The sequence below is a fragment of the Pongo abelii genome, chromosome 1, assembly GCF_028885655.2.
Source record: "Pongo abelii isolate AG06213 chromosome 1, NHGRI_mPonAbe1-v2.0_pri, whole genome shotgun sequence".
Taxonomy (NCBI): domain Eukaryota; kingdom Metazoa; phylum Chordata; class Mammalia; order Primates; family Hominidae; genus Pongo; species Pongo abelii.
The window spans coordinates 39,103,712-39,122,534 of NC_071985.2; the positions used below are offsets into that span (position 1 = coordinate 39,103,712).

The following is an 18,823-nucleotide window of genomic DNA, read 5'->3' on the forward strand; positions in this document are numbered from 1 at the left end:
AAAACGCAGTGCAAGAAGAATTTGCTGATCGGTGCAATCACCTCAGCAAGGCACAGCACAACTCCTCAACTCAGAAGGCAGTCTCTGTCATCCACCATTCTCTGGGTCAAGTCTGATGGGCACTCAAAGTAAAAATGCAGTGTTATTGTGACTAAGAAAAAAATAAAGCTGAAAGGTAAGTGCCTATAAAATAAGATTTTACTAATGCAAACAAAAGCTGTAAAGAAGTGTGGTTTGAGCCCAGTGTCCTCCTCTATTAGCACAAACAACGGATAGGTGGTTAAGTCTGTCAAAATGCCTCTGGGTTTACAGGAATTAAAGCTTGGTCTGTGCCCTTTGGGGCTAAACACTTTGTTTTCACTATCTAAATTGAAAGAGCTTCCACTGGGTCACATGAGTAGATAATAAATCTGTTCCTGGCCGGGCACAATGGCTCATACCTGTAATCCCAGCACTTTGGGAGGCCAAGGTGGGCAGATCACATGAAGCCAGGAGTTTGAGGCCAGCCCGGCCAACATGGTGAAACCCCGTCTCTACTAAAAATACAAAAATTAACTGGGTATGGTGGCAGGTACCTGTAATCCTAGCTACTCGGTTGACTGAGGCAGGAGAATCACTTGAACCCAGGAGGCAGAGGTTGCAGTGAACCAAGATCGCACCACTGCACTTCAGCCCTGAGTGACAGAGCAAGACTCCGTCTCTATAAATGAATAAATAAATCTGTTCCATCAACTAGGAAGAAGAAAAAGACCTGACTTACCACCACAGGGCCATTGCGGCCATCAGATGAGTTGAGTGATGTGTGCGTTCCCTATAAATTGTAGGGCACTCTCCAGATGATTTTTAGTAAATCATCTGTTTCTTCTCTCTTTGTTCCTGACCCTCTGGCCCTGTGACAGCTGGCACCCCACATGCCCACCCAAACTGGGAGAGATGGTACAGGGCCAACCCTGGGCAATCTCACAGGGCTAAAACACAGCCAGGAATGATAGGATTGCAGAATGCACCACTAGGGTTCACATGTAGCAACCCTGTACGGCCACTATGGGGAGCCCCATCACAGTTCTACAATTATCTCTTGTCTGAAAACCAAGGTGTCTGCTGGGATCAAGGCAAAGCCAGAGGGGCCTTCTCTGGATTCCCAATGGTAACAGGAAAACACTTACCTTAACTTCCTCCACACCCTGCAGCCTCAGTGTGGAGAGGAGGAGGAGAGAACAGAGCCACGTCAGGAGCTGAGACCGGAACTGGGCCACGCAGAAAGAGATGGTGGTATGGAGCAAAACCATGACCACACCAGGGGTCCCCAGCACACACCAGCAGGCCCACATCCCATAGAGCATGAGAATCCAGGGTCTGTGCTGCAGACAGGGTGGGGCCCATCCAGAGAGAGACAGGGAGGGAGAGGGGAGGGAGGAAAATAAAGAGAAGTGAGCTCATGGAATTGATATTGAAGGTTCTACATGTAAGAGGATCACATTTAATTACCCAATAAAGAAACTCTTATCACTGCCCTGGGAATTTTGGCACAACACAGACAAAAAAGATTTAGAGGGACTTTCCACTTTAACCCCCAGAGTCCCATCAGCTCCACCCAGAAGCAAGGAACCACTCTCCTGCCTTCAACCAAAGCCACCCAGACCCCTGGGTCACACAACAATAAGATATTGGATTGACTTTTCAACAGACACAATGGAAGCCAGAAGACAGCTGGAAAACTGCCAACTGGACCACATCCTACATACATCATCCTTCAGAAGTGAAGGTGAGAGAAAGTATTAGTACACATTTCTAGGAAGGCTTATTAAGAAAACTGGGCCATCCAAACCACAAAAGACTTCCCAAAATCTAAGCCAGAGATTTTAAATATGTAGATTTTTTTACATTTTTGATTTTTTGCATATTGATTAGTCAAATTTATGTCATAGAAAAATTGCATCTTACCTGCTTTATGAGCTATTGAGGACTTTGCATAGTCTACCTGATTGATACATTTATTCCCATTTTAGGAGAATCACAGATTTTTATCTAATCATCAACTAATTTATAGTTATCACATTGAATAAGTAGATGAATTAACACATCTTTGCTTTATGATATAACCTTGGGCAGACCTGATGGGGAAATCCTTAAAAACCACAATGTTTTAACTTTGAGACGCAAGGTATCATTGTGGTTTAATGATTCAAGCTTTGAAGTCTTAACTGCCTAAATTCAAATGCTTGTGTCTCATAACTACCTGTGTGACCTGAGGCAAATGACTCCATCTCTGTGGATTCATTTCTTCGTATATAAAACTGGGATATCCCAGCACTTTGGGAGGCTGAGGCGGGTGCATCACCTGAGGTCAGGAGTTCAAGACCAGCCTGACCAACATGGCAAAACCCCATCTCTACTAAAAACACAAAAATTAGCCAGGTATGGTAGGTAACTGTAATCCCAACTACCCAGGAGGCTGAGGCAGGAGAATCCCTGGAACTCGGGAGGCAGAGGTTGCTGTGAGCCGAGATCACACCATTGCACTCCAGCCTGGGCAACGGAGCAAGACTCCATCTCAAAAACAAAACAAAACTGGAATAATAACGTATCTCCTTCATGGGGTGGATACACAGGAAGGACTCTACAAATACAGTTGTTATTCCCATAGGGAAATGTGATGTCTCACAGGCATGCATTTTAAAATGTGGATCCCAGGAACACACCGAATTGAAAAGTGAGAAGTGCCTGAACTTAGGTCTTCTTGTGGAAACAAAGACTTTTTTTCAGGGCAAGTCAGGTGTGGAGTGTAAATTGCAAATCCCATGCTTTGATGCTAACTCTTTCAAAATATTGCCTACCTACCATTATTTCCCAAACCTATATTCTAGCTCAAGAGAACATTTTAAATGAGACTAGATCAGCCATTTTTAAGTTCTAAGAAAACCAGAGAAACGTGAAGTTCATTTTTACCATTTTTCCATCCTACTACCCACAGAAAACAGCGACATAAATTTGCTTCAAACCCTCACCTCTGGGCAGAGTCCAATTATAAGGAATACATCGCCAGAGACTATTTTAAGAGGTAGTTTTAACAAATTTAAAAAAGGGGGTTCTTTTCCAACATGACCTACAGCATTTACCAATGGAATTCTTTTTTGTGCCTGTGTGGCTACATACATAGACACAGTTACGTTTTTATTAAGTGCTATTTGATCCCTTTGGAAAAAGCCTCTTTGCTGGGATTCATTTGGGAACTTACCACAGACTGAAGCTGCTTCAACTTGGAAAACGCTGAAAGAACCTTCAGGAAATACTTGATAGTACTGTGTTAACCCCATTTACTTGAGAGACTATGATGAATTTAACAGTGGTCTCCAAAGCCACCTTGGGGCAGACAAATTTGTCCCATATTCATCCCCCACTGTTTCCCTACTGCCAAACAGTACAGGCAGATGATACTTAATACTGTTCTAAGACATCACAGGACACGCTCTCACAGGAGCCTCATGTTCTCTACCCATCTTAATATTACCCACTGATTCTCCCCAAGTACAAGCAACTCTACTATATACATTTATGAGGCACAGGCAATGAAACATGTGAATAACGCGAAAAGAATCACCTACACGAAACTGTTATATAGATTAGAATCTCACTAAAATGTTGATTTTCATACTTTGTCTATAAAAATGCCATTGCAATGAATCCTATCCCCAAAACACCATTAAAATCCTTTAAGAGGAGAATCGCTTGAACCTGGGAGGCAGAGGTTACAGTGAGCCAAGATCGTGCCCTTGGGCTCCAGCCTGGGAGACAAGAGTAAAACTCCATCTCAAAATAAGTAACAAACAAACAAGTAAATAAAATCCTGCTAGAGCAGAATCAGCCTCCCACGTCCTGCAATCCAACTGGCATCATGGCAGGGCGGTCCCCATTATAGAGGTAGCCCTTAGGGCACAGCTGCCCAACCACGATCCCTCCCATGCACATACCTAGATCTCAAGCACTATGAAGAAGGTTCTAAGATAAAAGGGTGACATGGCCCAGCAGGGTGAGCAGCAGCATGGACGGCCTGCTTCTCTGGGCAGCAGAAGAGCTTTTTCTAAGCATTTCAAAGGCCTAAGGATAGCCCTGTCCCATCCATCTCTACTCCAGATGTGCTTATGTATTTATCAACTTTTTTCTCTCTTAAGTAAAAATGCTTAACTATCAGTATTAAGCCTCTGACATCAACCCGGCCAGAATTTTTTTTAACTTTTCAAAAATTAAAAAAAAAAAAATGCGTTGCATTTTGTTCCAAAACAACATGTCTGACTCATCACTAGAAAGGCTTTCAGATTTTTTTCCCCAAGTTCTCAGGGTAATAAGAGCAGACATACAAGATTTGGTCACACACGTACTGTACGTCAAACTCAAGTTTAAAAACCCACCTAAACACCAAAATAGCCCAATTCATTTAAATTACAAGGTTCAAATTATGAAGATGATTGGGAATTACTTGTTACTTGAAAGAAGACACAAAGAATCACATTGATCACATAAAGTGTATAAGTAAAACATGGCCTCAGTGTTGGATTGTGATGTTTCTGATTTATAGATTCCAATTGCATACAACTTATATAATGTTCTTTCTCAGATTTTTGAGATAGTTGTATTCACATATACATACAAGAGATATCCCTTGTATACTTTACCCAGTTTCTTCCTATGGCACATTTTTTAAAACCACAAATATCACAACCAGGATATTGATGTTGCTGCAATGCACCAAACTTATTCAGATTTCCCTAGTTTCACTTGTATTAATTTATGTGTGGGTTTAGTTCTATATAATTTTATCACACGTATAGGTTTGGTATCTACCACGGTAAAAACGCAGAATAGCTCCATCATCACAAGGATTCCTCGTGTTGCTATTTTATACCACATTTACCTCCTTCCCACTCCTCTGATCACCCCCATCCCTAATCCTGACAACCAGTAACCTCTTCTCCATTGCAAAGACTGGCTTTTTTCACTCAGCGTAATTTCCTGCAGATTCATCCAAGTTGCCGTATCAATGGTTTGCTCCTTTTCATTGCAGAGTAGTGTTCCATGATGTGGATATACCACAGCTTGTTAGCCATTTACCTACTGGAGGCTATCTAGGCTGTTTGCAGTTTGGGGCTATTACAAATAAAACTTATGCATACATACATGCATAGATTTTTGTGTAAAAATAAGTTTTCATTTCTCTGGGATAAATGCCCAAGATCACACTTGCTGGGGTGCAAGGTAGTTGCATATTTAGTTCTATCATAAACTATAAAACAGTTTTCCAGCATGGCTGTAGCATTATACTTTCCTGCCAGCAATGCATGTGTGATCCAGTTTATTCACATCCTTGCCAGCATTTGGTGCTGTTACTATGTTCTATCTGAGCCATTATGGTAAGTGTGTAATGACATCTCGTTGTGGTTTTAATTTGAATTTATCATGTTCTTTTAAAAGGTATCAAAGCATGAGTGACCTGAAGCTTGAGATGAGTTGGCTGGAGCACAGGATGACAGCCCCGTCAGAACTACTCTGACCTTCCCTTAATGCTCTTTATTCCAGGTTCTTCCATTTCTAATAGGAGATGAAACAGAAAGCAGGGGAAGAGGGGAAGTGTTTAAAAGGCTGATGAAAAATAAGAAAGTATACTCTACTTTTATAGCAGTGGAGACAAAGCCAGACTGAACGCTATGGCCTTTTTGATGAGACATAGATCTTACTAACCCTGGTTGACTTAAGCAGGCATCCTTCCCCTCTGCTCCCTGGGTCTACACTGAACCACTCTCAAAATGGAGTCTGATTCTACTTGATAGTCTCCTTAACAGGCTAAACTCCTGCCTTGTTTAGATTACAGTAATGTGAGCCCAGAATCTAGCACAGTGCCTAGCATATATCAAGTGTTTCGTAACTATTGGATGGAAGGACGGAGAGAATAGTTGCATGGATGGATAGCTGGGTAGATGGATATGCTTTCCCAAGTCTTGGGATTTAACCTTGTGATCATGACTAAGAAGAAACAAGAAAATAGAACTAAAATGTGGGCCTTGGAACCCAATAATGTGAAAACCTACTGTCTTCCAAAGTCTCTACTTGTCCTACTTAACCCCTTATAAACAATGGCTGTTTTGCTAATGTAGGTAGAATGGAAGAGAGACATTTCACATCTCACTGCCTATTACCTGTTTGCCACTCACAGCATCTCTTAACAACTCCACTTCTGTTGGGGGAAATCTCCAATAGTTAACAACTGATGGGGCACAGGTACCAATCCAGGAAAGTGGATACCTGTTATAGAGGCTTCTATCCATCACCCCAGCAGAGTCTCCCGGGAGAATAACCAGTTGAGCTGGCAGAGCTCCAAGGATGGAATCAGTGCCCCTAAGAAAAGAGTGCAGATTTGCCCCCCTTTCTTTTGAAATCCATACTCTTAACCTTCTTCATAAGGAGTCAGGAAAAACTGCCAGACAATGCCCCTTCTCACACCATCTGTTTCTACTTCAGCTCATTATGTGCCAAGGGTGCCAAGTGATAATAGGATGTGCCTGAGTGGGTTCCCTCCTTAGACTTTACCTCTGTAGGGAGGAGTGGAAGTGTAGAGCCTTGGTCAGAATTCCTGTTGGCAACATTATCAGACGTCCCTGCCTATTAATTCTTTTTGCACATCTGCCAAGAAACCACTCAATGGGAGCATTATTTGGAAAATAAGAAAGGGAATCAATCAATAATCTTATGTATGACATAATTTATTACATACTACATAATCAATAGCAGCTGCTACTGAAATATATATGTATTATATATACATACATATGTCTATATAATCTCCCCAAACAGAAAAATACAACCCACCCATCCCAGAGTCTGAACAACTGCATCCCATTTCCTGGGAGCAAAGGCCAGCAGGCCCATATAAAAGGAATTTCATCCCTCCTTAGACATGCACTGATGGAGGTAGAAGGGGCTGATTCCAGGAAAACCATTAGCACATGAGATTTCTATTCGGTGCATGGATTTGGGAATGTCCTGGAAAAGGGCCCTGCTCCCTGCAGCCTTCCAGAGGTTGGTTAACTCATCTCACTCAGCACCATGGGTCAGGCTTCTCAGCCCTTTGCATATCCTGTGCCTGATGAGCTCAGCCTGTCAGCCAATTGCTAATGATGTGGGTTCTCCCGTCAGAGGCACAGTGAGAACCCAGCTCTGTGGTTAGCAACAGCACCCACCCTCAGCCCTACACCAGGCCAGTCTTCTCAAGAAGTTCACACGGGGGTATTTTTTGGTTCTGAGGGCAGAGAACACAATGTCTCAGGTGGTGGTGAGGCCACAGTTGGCGTTCATGAAAGGAGGCAACTGTCTGACCCGCGACATCCGATCCAATCATAACAAATGCACAGCCAAAGCTCAGAGCCATGATTCAGCCTTCTCTCCAGGGGCACTGGCTCCTAATGAAGTCTCACCAAAACCCAAAGAGAGAGCCTTATCCAGGGAAAGGGTGTTTAACTGAGCCAAGGAACTCAGTGGAAAGTTATTTCTTACCATGGCAAAAAAAAAAAAAAAAAAAAAAAAAAGATAGATCATGCTTTTGAAAATAAAAATAACCTGCCCCTCTCCGTGGGAGGAGGTGGAATGAGCCAAGAAAGAGACGAGATTAGATAGTAGATAAAGGAGAAGGCTAGAATCCTTCAGCGCTTAAGGCTACAACAGCAAGAATTGCTAAAGCCTGTCCCTGCGTAGTGTTGCCTATAGTTTAGGATGCCTCAGAGAATGGGGAGAAAAAAAAAGGACAACTGCAGCCTAAATCTTCCACCCCAAGTAAGTACCAAAAACAACTATCCGAATTAAGACCATCTGGAACACTTAGTCCAGGTGGTGAAAGCAGAGAGCTAATGAGGCCAACGCTGTGGTTCATACTTATGTAAGGGCCAAGCAAACTCAGACAAAGAAAGCACTGTGCCCCAGCCACAGGCAGAACCCGGCCCACCAGCTGTCTCGCAAATCAAACCCGTGGTCACCCAGAGGATGAGAGAGGCACATACAGAGGGAGATGACTCAGTGCTCACTCTGCCTCATTCCAAGAAAAATGCAAAAGAATACCTCCTACTAACATTGGATAAGATGTGCTCTGCAGAGAAAAAGACTAGTCCACCTGTCCACCCCTGCCTGGTAACAAGACGCAGAAAGCTGAAATAAGTCCACTCCATTTCCTTCAAGCCACAGCTCAAAAGCCACCTTCTCAGAGGCCTGCCCTGACACCAGAACGGCAGGTGAGACCCACACCTTCTCCCATAGTAACGTGCCCAACCAACATCATCAGGTACAGAAGAGTGAGCAGTCTTTGCTTTCCTAACTCCCCACTCAACTGTGACTCCCCAAGGGAAGGGGCTGTGTTTCTCAATCCTTTCCCCCAGGACCCAAGACAAGCTTACAAAGACCACCAGTATGGGAACACTGGCACGGATGCTAAACATGGCCTATGCCCTTGAGGATTTTGGAATCTCAAGACGGTCACCTCCATTCTTGAACACCATAAACTGCTCCCCGGAGCAAATGCCAGCAGATGACAGCCGCAGACACCATCTATTGGGCTGTCCTCATGTGCAAGCATAACCCTGAAAAACATTTGATTATCAGACCCTCTCCACAACTCCACAAAGCCAGCAGTGCCATCCTGCTTGCACAACTGTTGAAGCAGCCTTAGAGATATTCAGGAATTTGTTTAAGGTTACACCGCTTGAGAGTGGCAATGCAGGGATTGACCCTAGTGCTCTTAACCACACCAAATACTGCCTCCCACGAGAGGAAGTGCAAGAACTCAAAGGTACAAGCAAATAAAATGAAGGGACATCTATATCCTAATATAGCTAGATTTCTGCCAATGTCAGGTGCAAAACAGGAGCTGAACGTGGAGGAGGTTTGGAAAGAGGGAGGGGCATCTAATCAGGAACAGGTTATTAATCTCAATTATGCATTCTCAACAAGGGTTGTATCTCCTCTAAACGAGGTGGGGTGGGGCAGATTTTGTAGGCTAGACCTAAGGATAGAATGGAAATTAAAATTAGTGATGACTGCGCATGGTGGCTCATGCCTGTAATCCCAGCACTTTGTAAAGCAGAGGTGGGAGGATCGCTTGAAGCTAGGAGTTTGAGACCAGCAAGACTCCATCTCTATTTTTTTTTAATAATTTAACATTTGTAGAAGATTAGTACTATATTTTATCTAAGTTTTAGGTTACTTGTTGGTTATCAGGGGCAAGAAAACCTGACTCCTTATGCATAAAGCACAGACATACGCACGGTACATGAAGAGATATATACAGGATATCTGTAGTATTAAAATTTCAGAGGAGGAGAGATGATCAGGGAAAAAAATTATCTAGAAAGGTGCCTTGGGGACAATACTGAAAAAAATTTAAGAAACACTGATCTACAGGAAGCAAACAAGGAGGAACAAGAACAAGGGTGAGAGGCAAAGGAGACCCATCAGAGGAGGCCATGTGGGTCCTGATGTGTATGGCCCAGAGACGTGGGGAGGACAGATGAAAAACACAGTGTCCCCAGGGCAACTCCCACCTTTCCTTCTGCCCATCATTTCATTCTTCCATGTGTTCAGTTAAAAATATATGAAATATCTGGCCAGGTGCAGTAGCTCATGCCTGTAATCAAAGCACTTTGGGATGCTGAAATGGGAGGATCACTTGAGGCCAAGAGTTCAAGACCAGTCTGGGCAATACAGCAAGATCTCGTCTCTACAAAAAGTTTTTAAAATTAGCCAGGTGTGGTGTCACAGCCTGTAGTCCAAGCTACTCAGGAGCTGAGGCAGGAGGATTGCTTGAACCCAGGAGTTGGAGGTTACGGTGAGCCATGATTACACCACTGCACTCCAGCCTGGGCAACACAATGAGATCCTGTCTGTAAAGGGAAAAAATAAAATCACATAGCACTGGTGGCTGTAGGGTAGGCTCCTCTTTGGCTTTACTATATAATGTGTTACTAAGTAGTTATACGAATATATATTCAACACCCTTTCTGTATGAGTTCAGGCAGCTAACACTGATATCATCAGGGGATTTTTGTTTTGTTTTTGCCAAACTAGAAAGCATAAAATGTTATCTTATTGTAGTTTTAAGATGCATTTGTTTACTAATGAATTTAACATTTTTTCATATGTTTATTCATCATTTATGTTTCCTCTTCTACAAATTCCTCTTCATATCTTGTACCATTTTTCTACTGAGTGATTGTCTTTCTTATGAAATTTCTTTATTCCACGTGCCAATCCTTTGTCAGTTTGCAAATTACTTCTCCACTAGTGACTTACCTTTCTACTTTTCTATTGTGTCATTAGATAAAAAGTTTTTAATTTTAATGTAGTTAAATTTATCAGTGTTTTCCTCTATAATTTGCACTTTTTGTGTCTTGTATAAAAAAATCTTTCTCTGTGCCAACATCAATATTCTATGTCATATTTTCTAAAAGTTTAATACTTTTGATTTTCATTTTAACTCCTTAATTCATCTTGAAAATTATTATGAGGTAAGTATATGTATACTTTCTAGTTTGACAAAAGTAGATCTTGTTTTTATTGCTTTTCAACTTAATTTCCATAATTATTAATCCATAATTAAAAATCAAAAAACGATATTGGTGTAAATGTGGTAAAAAGGGAACACTTTCACACTACTGGTAGAAGTGTAAATTAGTACAACCACTATAGAAAGCAGTATAGGAATTCCTTAAGGAACTAAAAGTAGAACTACCATTTGATCCAGCAATCCCACTACTGGGTATCTACCCAAAGGAAAAGAAGTCATTATATGAAAAAGGCACATGCACTTGCATGTTTATAGCAGCACAATTTGCAATTGCAAAGATATGGAACCAATCTAAGTGCCCATCAACCAATGAGTGAATAAAGAAAATGTGGTATACATACACCATGGAATACCACTCAGTCATAAAGAGGAATGAAATAATGTCTTTTGCTACAACTTGGTTGGAGCTGGAGGCCGTTGTTCTAAGTGAAGTAACTCAGGAATGGAAAACCAAATATCCTATGTTCTCATTTATAAGTAGGAGCTAAGCTATGAAGATGCAAAGGCATAAGAATGTATAACGGACTTTGGGGCTTTGGAGGGAAAGGTTGTGGGGGTGAGGAATAAAAGACTACATATTGGGTACAGTATACATTGCTTGGGTGACAGATACACTAAAATTTCATAAATCACCACTGAAGAATTTATCCATGTAACCAAAAACCACCTGTACCCTGAAAACTATTGAAAGAAATCTCTCCCTACAATAATAGACCTATCTATCTTTATGTTTATGATTACTTTTTGCTTTATATATTTTGAAGCAAATAAACTTAGAGTTTTATTATCTTCCTAATAAGAAATGAATTCTTTATTATTAAACAGCAGCCCTCTTTGTCACTAGTAATGCTCTTTGCCGCTATTAATAAAACTGCACCAGTAGTTTGTCAGAGGGAGAGGGGGTTTAATATTTGCCTGGAATATCTTTTCATATCTTTTACTTTCAAATTATGTGTCCTTCTGTTTTAAGGATACCTAACTAAGAAGAGCCTCTCTGAGCTCTGTTTTGGTTTTTGTTTTCCTTTATTTCTCTTTTTTTCATCTAGTCTGACAATCTCCATCTTTTTTGAGAATCCACTTATGTTGATTGTAATGACTGACATATTTAAACTTACTTCAATCATTTCTTTTATGCTTTCTCTTTGTCCCACTTTTCCATGTTTCATCTTTACTTTCAAGGATGAAATGTCTGACTAATGAAGCTCATCATATTTTAAAGGGAGAAAAAATACTATCTTATTGATCCTATTTTACAGAGGACAACTGCTATGGTTTGAACATTTGTCCCCTCCAAAACTGGTGCTGAAATTTAATCCCCAATGTGGCAATATTGTGAGGTGCTTTTAAGAGGCAATTGGATCATGAGGGCTCTGCCCTCATTAATGGATTAATTCACTCACAGGTTGTATTAGTCTGTTTACACACTGCTATAAAGAACTACATGAGACTAGGTAAGTTATGAAGAAGAGGTTTAATTAACTCACACTTCCACAGACTTAACAGGAAGCATGACTGGAAGGCCTCAGGAAACTCACAGTCATGCCAGAAGGCAAAGGGGAAGCAAGCATATCTTACCATGACAGAGCAGAACAGAGAACGAGCAAAGCGGGGAGTGCTAGACTTTCAAACAACCAGATCTCATAAGAACTCTATCAGGAGAACAATAAGGGGAAAGTCTGCCCCCATGATTCAGTCACCTCCCACCAGGCTCCTCCTGCAAGACGCGGGGATTACAATTTGACATGAGATTTGGGTAGGGACAGAGCCAAACCATGTCATGAATTAATGAGTTATCACGGGAGTGGGACTGGTGGCTTTATAAGAAGAGGAAAAGAGACGTGAGCTATCATGCTTACCACGTGATCTCCTGCACTGCCTCAGGACTGCTGAGATGTCAGCAAGAAGGCCCTCACCAGGTGTGGTGACTTGGACTTCCCAGCCTCCATAACTGCATAAATTCCTTTTCTTCATAAATTACTAAATAAGTTCATTTTCTTTATAAAATTACTCAGTTTTATGTATTATGTTATAAGCAACAAAAATGCACTAAGATCATAAATGAAGATGCAGTGAAAACCTTTGCTCAGGTTAGAAAGCTAATCGAACCAAGGACCAAACATGAGTAATACAACGTCTAGCACTCTTCCACTATGCAATTAACTTAGTACAATCCTCAAAGTATATCATCTTCCCCTCACAGAGGTGAAGAAAAACAGGTATGAAGCTATTCATTTTACAAACGGGAAAACTGAGACTTATGGTAATAAGTCATTTACACATGGATGGGAAAACTGTTACAAATTAAAATGTTACATTTCCAGAAATTTTGAATTCTTGGGGAAAAAAAACTAAACAGAAATTTGTGGGGGAAAAGAAAACCATTAATAAGGGTTGAGGTAGATATATTTATTACTAGCTTAGGAACAAAAAAATTATTATTAGGTCTGCTCACAAAGTTATATGAAATTTTAAAATATACTCAGATCTGACAACATCTAATATTTTGGATTTTGCCAGTTCAGCAGCCACTTGAGTAAAAAAAAAAAAAAAATCAGTATCATATTTAAGAGGAAGTTAATATGCTGTTGGGATTTCCTATCTTCCAGGGTGAGAAGCAAGCCCAGGAAACACCAATTTTCAGGAAAGAGTCAGAAACTGGCCCAAGTTAGGTGCACATCTCTAACCACAGGACATCCTGTTTCTGCATCTCACTTTCTGGTCTCAATCTCCAGAGGTTTCTGTTTCTCTTCTACTTCAGTTTTATCACCTGCAGGAACCTCTGAGAATCAAAACATTTTTCCTAGGTTGACTTCCAAATCAGGTTTTGGTTGTGTCTTGTTTTTATTTGGTAAATTTCCAAGCACAGACTTTTTCCTCCATCAGGAATCTATAGCAAGCAAGAAGTATTTATCAGGGGCCTCTGGGCAATAGCCTGGCCCCCAGTGACAGAAAGATCCTCCTGGCAGTATATCAGGTCCCTTGGTAGCTAGACCTGTGAAGAGGGTCTCAATCCTGCCTCATATAAAAGTAGTTTTCAAATAACCACTTTGAAGAATCTCTCATTCTCTAAGCCAGCCCAAAGCAAGAGCAAAATGCTACTGGACTTCCCATCTGTAACAGCGACAGCAGCATAAACTACTTGACATTAAAATTATTCCCATTTCTTAAGTAAATCATCAACTTTCTTCTGAATTTGAAAGTGAACTCATCTAGATTCCCAACCACAGACAACTTTTTGATCATTTGATTAGAAGTGAGCTTAAAGACCACCACCACCCTCCATGGTTAGTTTTACTCTACAACCTTTATATTCAATGTCTGAAAACAAGTTGGAGAAAGTAAGTGCAGGATATGAACTATGAACATTTATCTTAAATGTTATATTGATTGTTAACAACTTTATCATTTTTTCCAGGCTTCTAGTGCTAATATCCATGTTTTCTGATTCCTAGCTTGGACTCTTTCTTCACAAGAAGCAAAGGAAAAACACACTTAAAAGGTAACAACACATATAATCATACCTTTCTTGCCAGTAGTGTGGCCATTTGAGACACTACCATGTGGCCAAGGAGAAGCCACACCAGCCCCTGCTTCCCCCATTCCATCCAGAAGCTCCACTCAAAGTCGGTCGCATCCTAAATAGGACAAAATAGTTTATCAGAGGGATTTCAGAACACGTCTGAGTCAGAACACAAACTCCAGTTAATAAAACTGGAAAGAAGGCCAGTGTGAGTCCAAACTCTGTAAAACAGGATTTACACACTTCTAGCCTTTCCCCACCCACCTGTACACTCCCCTCCAGCTTGCTATTAGGAATGGCAAAAACTGCAATTACTTTTGCACCAACCTAACAGAATCATTGCCATTGCCATTCCCCAAATGCACCTCGGACTTCCTACAACTCAGTGTCTTTGTTATAGCTGATCTCCCAGGGCACTCTAAAGTATAGATACTATTATTATTTCCATTTTGCAAAAGATGAAACAGACACTTAAGGAACTCGATTTACCCAAGGTCACAGGGATAGTACAAGTAATGAATTGAGGCTATCCCAGTTTAGACAACTAGACGTTTTCACTAAGAAGAGAAATATAAATTGGACACTAATAAAATGGCTTAAAGTCAGTCATTCTGAGTCTTGTTGCCATTTACAGACAGAATAATTTGTCAGAGAAATTAATGTCATATAAATTTATAATAAAGGAATGAAACTTACACTTCCCTTCCCCCCAAGAAGCTCTGTGTCCATGTGGCATTCTGTGTCTGCATCAGTACCAGGTTCCACATCTACGAAGCTCCCCAACAGGAGTAGGTAGAAACCCCTGACAAGAGTGGACATGTGGATGCTTAGGAACCAGCCCCTCAAAGTCATGGCCTCAGGAGCCCCAGAAAGGACCACAGAGGCCAAGAGGAGCATGGAGAGATGCACACTGTCATCAGTCGCCCTGAAACAGGCAATGCAGGCTTGGCCAATGAACAGCTCAGCACCACCAGGATGGAGTGGGATTTGAGGTCTCAGAATTTTCTAACCAAAATATGTGCCTGGAAAAGGACTCCTGCAATGACCACTGATATCAAACCCCTCACCAATCTCTGCAAGTGGAACTTGAAGCCTCTCTTAACTGGATCTGAAGAAAAGTGTGATTTTTTTGGTGTACCTAAGATTATAGGGTAATGTCATACCAGTTGCACACAAATAAAACTTTTTTTTTTGCAGAAGGTAAGATACACATAAAATTGATGTCGATTCATAACAGACTATGAGCACAAGGTAGCTAAGACTGGAGGCTTGGTTTGGGTCCAGAGCCCAGATCTACTCACACACTTGCTGTGATGACCTTGAACATGATTCTTAACCTTTCTGTTCTGTTTCTTCATATGACAATAGTACTTACCTTACAGGGATTTCTGAGGCTTAAATAAGAGCATATGTACATTAAAAGTTTATAACAGCACACAGTCTCATTAAAACAGCAGTACCCGCTACTAACTGCTAGACGCATGTGCTTCCTATCCCTTGTAAACCACCAAGACTGTATCATGCTTTACTTTGTGCCACTCATTTTAAAAAAGTTTTCCCATTTCTTCAAATAAGGAAATACAATACTGTGCATTCTCAAATTACACATGCTCCCCACACCCCAGATCCTGATACACGACCTGCTCATAAAGCCCCTGCCCCTTGCTGGAAATCATGTATCTAGTTGAATTGCTTCCATTTAGAGATGACTACACCAGAGTCTGGGACATGCCCACCAACACACAGCCAGGCAGCGCAGCAGAGAACTCAAAGCTTTAACCTGGCTCCTGATCCCTGATCCACAGCTTATTTCCCCATCTAGAGATTTCCAGATTAGCTGAGAGTCAATTAACTAAATAAATGTAAATAAGTTCAAAGGTCATGTGATGAGGTCATGCTAGTAAAATACCACTTTTATAACAGGGATACAGCTAAAAAGACACCGAAAGCCAAGACATTTTTTAACACAAACTCAAAAAAAAAAAAAATTGAGCTTTTTAAATATAACATTTTTGAACACTTAGAATTACATTTAGAATTCATGACCCCAAGCTTACCTATGCCTCAAAACTTCTCCAAGTTTAATTTTTTAGGGGGAAAAAGGGATATAATACAACAAAACATAGAAGACTTTCTGTTCCACCAAAGTCCAGGACTCCTGAAAACTCTGCTGGTAAAATCCCATCAACAAAAATTACACATGGCCATTCACCGCTAATTATTACAGAAAACATGCATTTAAAGGAAATAAAAATGTCTCTCTCATGTCTATTCTTCCCTATTTAAAAAAGTCACCTAAGGGAAATGACCAAACAGAAAAGCTGGGCCAATGAATAGGTCAAGATGATGTTTAATGATTTGGGTAAGAAAAATATTGACTCACTGCTTCTCGAAGCAAAAGCTTTATAGACTCTGAGCTCAGTCACACATTTCAAGGCAAACATGGAAGCCTGAAATCAGGACAACATCATGTTCTGTCCCTTCCCCCATTTACTTTCTTGACACCATGGTTACTAGTCAATTAGGAACCTCTTCTTTGGCACTCTAAGGGGGTCAGATATAAACTGGGGCTAAATCCCAGCCAGGCAGAACTAGGCAGGCTTCTCCACGGAAGCAGGGAGGCTGTACTCCAAGGAGAAGTCACCCACATCCAACCTCAAGGTGGACACAAGCCACCTATGCATCTTGCTAAAATGCAGATTCTGATGCAGTCAATCAAGGGTGGGGCCTGGGATTCTGCATTTCTAACAGGCTTCCAGGTGATGTGATACTACCAGCCTGGGGACCGACCTACATGACTGATTATGCCTTCCTACAGCTGCATGTTCGTAAACTCACAGAATACTTAACAGCTCAGCCCACCTCGTACCATTCCCAGGCAGGGAGGGCACACACTCCGAAGCTGCTACCTAACACTCACCAACAGAGCAGTCATTCTCCTGTTCACCGTTCAAAGCTCTGGGCACCCAGACTTCGGAATTCACTGAACAAGTTAACAAATGTGGTTGTTTATTCTGAGGCTTGCATTCTGCTACCAGGCAATACTAAGGACTCTGAGAGACACGATTGTTCTGGGTTTCTTAAATAGTAACTCTAACTTCCTAGCAAAACACTTTTTCCTTTCTTAACAAAGGAAAGGGTCTGGGCCTAGTGTTTGTAACTGCCTCTTTTCCTACCCACAGCGGAGTTCTACTCTAGGCACCATGAGGAGCTCAAAGTCTAAATGGGAAGACACCCAGCACCAAGACCACCACACCCCACAATGAAGACACACTAAAAACCCACTGCAAAGTGAGAGGGGTAATAGTGCTGCAACTCAACTTCATATGTCAGTGAAACTGGCAGACCTGTCCTTTCTTACCAGTCACTGATGAACATTCGAGTATGTGTTTTCTAATTACAACCTCATAACAATCTTTAAAGTAGCTCATTTGTTTAATAGACCTTATCTTTTAGAGAGTTTTCAGTTCACAGAAGAATTAAGCACAATGTACAGAGAGTCCCCATAGACCCCTTAACCCCTCTCCATCAGCATCCCCCACCACAGTAATATATTTCTTCCAATTGGTGTGAACCTACGTTGATACCCTAAAGTCCATAGTTTACATTTGGGTTCACCCTTGATGTTGCATATTCTATGGGTTTGGACAAATGTATAAAAACACATATCCACCATTATCATATCATATGAAATAGTTTCACTGCCCTAAAAATCCTCTGTACTCTACCTCTTCATCCCTCCCACCCTAATCCTGCCCCCCTCAGTCCCTGGCAAACAATGATCTTTTTACTGTCTCTATATTTTACTTTTTCCAGAATGTCATGTAGTTGAAATAAATAAGTTTTGGGTTTTTTTCTTTTTATTTTGTCAGTGATTTAAAGCTCTTTTTGCGACAGTCACACTCTGTTGCCCAGGCCGGAGTGCAGTGGCACGACATTGGCTCACTGCAATCTCTGCCTCCCAGGCTCAAGTGATTCTCATGCCTCAGCCTCCCAAATAGCTGGGACTACAGGTGCATACCACCACACCTGGCTAATTTTTGTAGTTTTAGTAGAGACGGGATTTCACCACATTGGCCAGGCTGGTCTCGAACTCCTGACCTCAAGAGATCCACCAGCCTCAGCCTCCCAAAGTGCTGTGATTACAGGCATAAGCCACTGTGCCTGGCCTGAAGCTCATTTTTTCTTTTTTCTTTTTTGAGTAGTTCTGGTTTTTTAACTCCGTGTTACAAATGAGTTAACTGGAGGTCAGAGAAAGCAGATTATTTGTCCAAACCTAGTAAGGGGCAGAGCCAGGTTTCAAACCTAGGCCTGTCTGAAGCCAAGGAGGAAACCCTTTTCTGAGATGTTTCTACTCATGCTTGTCCCTGCACCTGGACTTTCTGCCCTTCCCACCCCTTTGCCCCACAACACTATTTGACTAGACAATCTCCAACCTAGAGTGCACCTCATTAACGCCCCATAACCACAAAGCCAGCCCAGTGACATGCACAAAATACTCACTGAATGGTACAATTCAAATGTCAGCTCCAAAGTGAAGCTTTCCCATCCCTACCTCCCAGGTGGACCTCATTGCACTCCCTTCTCTGTCATCCACATCTCAATTCTAGAACTTTTATTATGGCATATTTATTATATCACTTTTATTCATGTATTTTCTCTCTGGAGGGAAAAATAGACCTCTCTGAGAGCAAGAACCTTGA

The 18,823-nt window shown here is 41.4% G+C and overlaps 1 protein-coding gene across 8 annotated transcripts in view; it reads right to left on the reverse strand.

Annotated features, from left to right (window-relative positions):
- Nucleotides 1–18,823, reverse strand: part of HHAT (hedgehog acyltransferase) — a 354,093-nt gene that overhangs the window by 279,796 nt on the left and 55,474 nt on the right. For 5 of the 8 annotated variants that reach the window (XM_063725377.1, XM_054521192.2, XM_024251252.3 and 2 more), the window contains 2 exons: nt 14,122–14,235; nt 1,167–1,361 (listed from right to left, as the gene is read on the reverse strand). In XM_063725377.1, coding sequence (XP_063581447.1) covers nt 1,167–1,361; nt 14,122–14,205 — 279 coding nt within the window. In that variant the 5' untranslated portion in view covers nt 14,206–14,235. Of the gene's footprint in view, nt 1–1,166; nt 1,362–14,121; nt 14,236–14,816; nt 15,388–18,823 lie in introns of those variants that run through there. The other 3 variants (XM_054521185.2, XM_054521198.2, XM_054521201.2) reach the window with 3 other exon arrangements.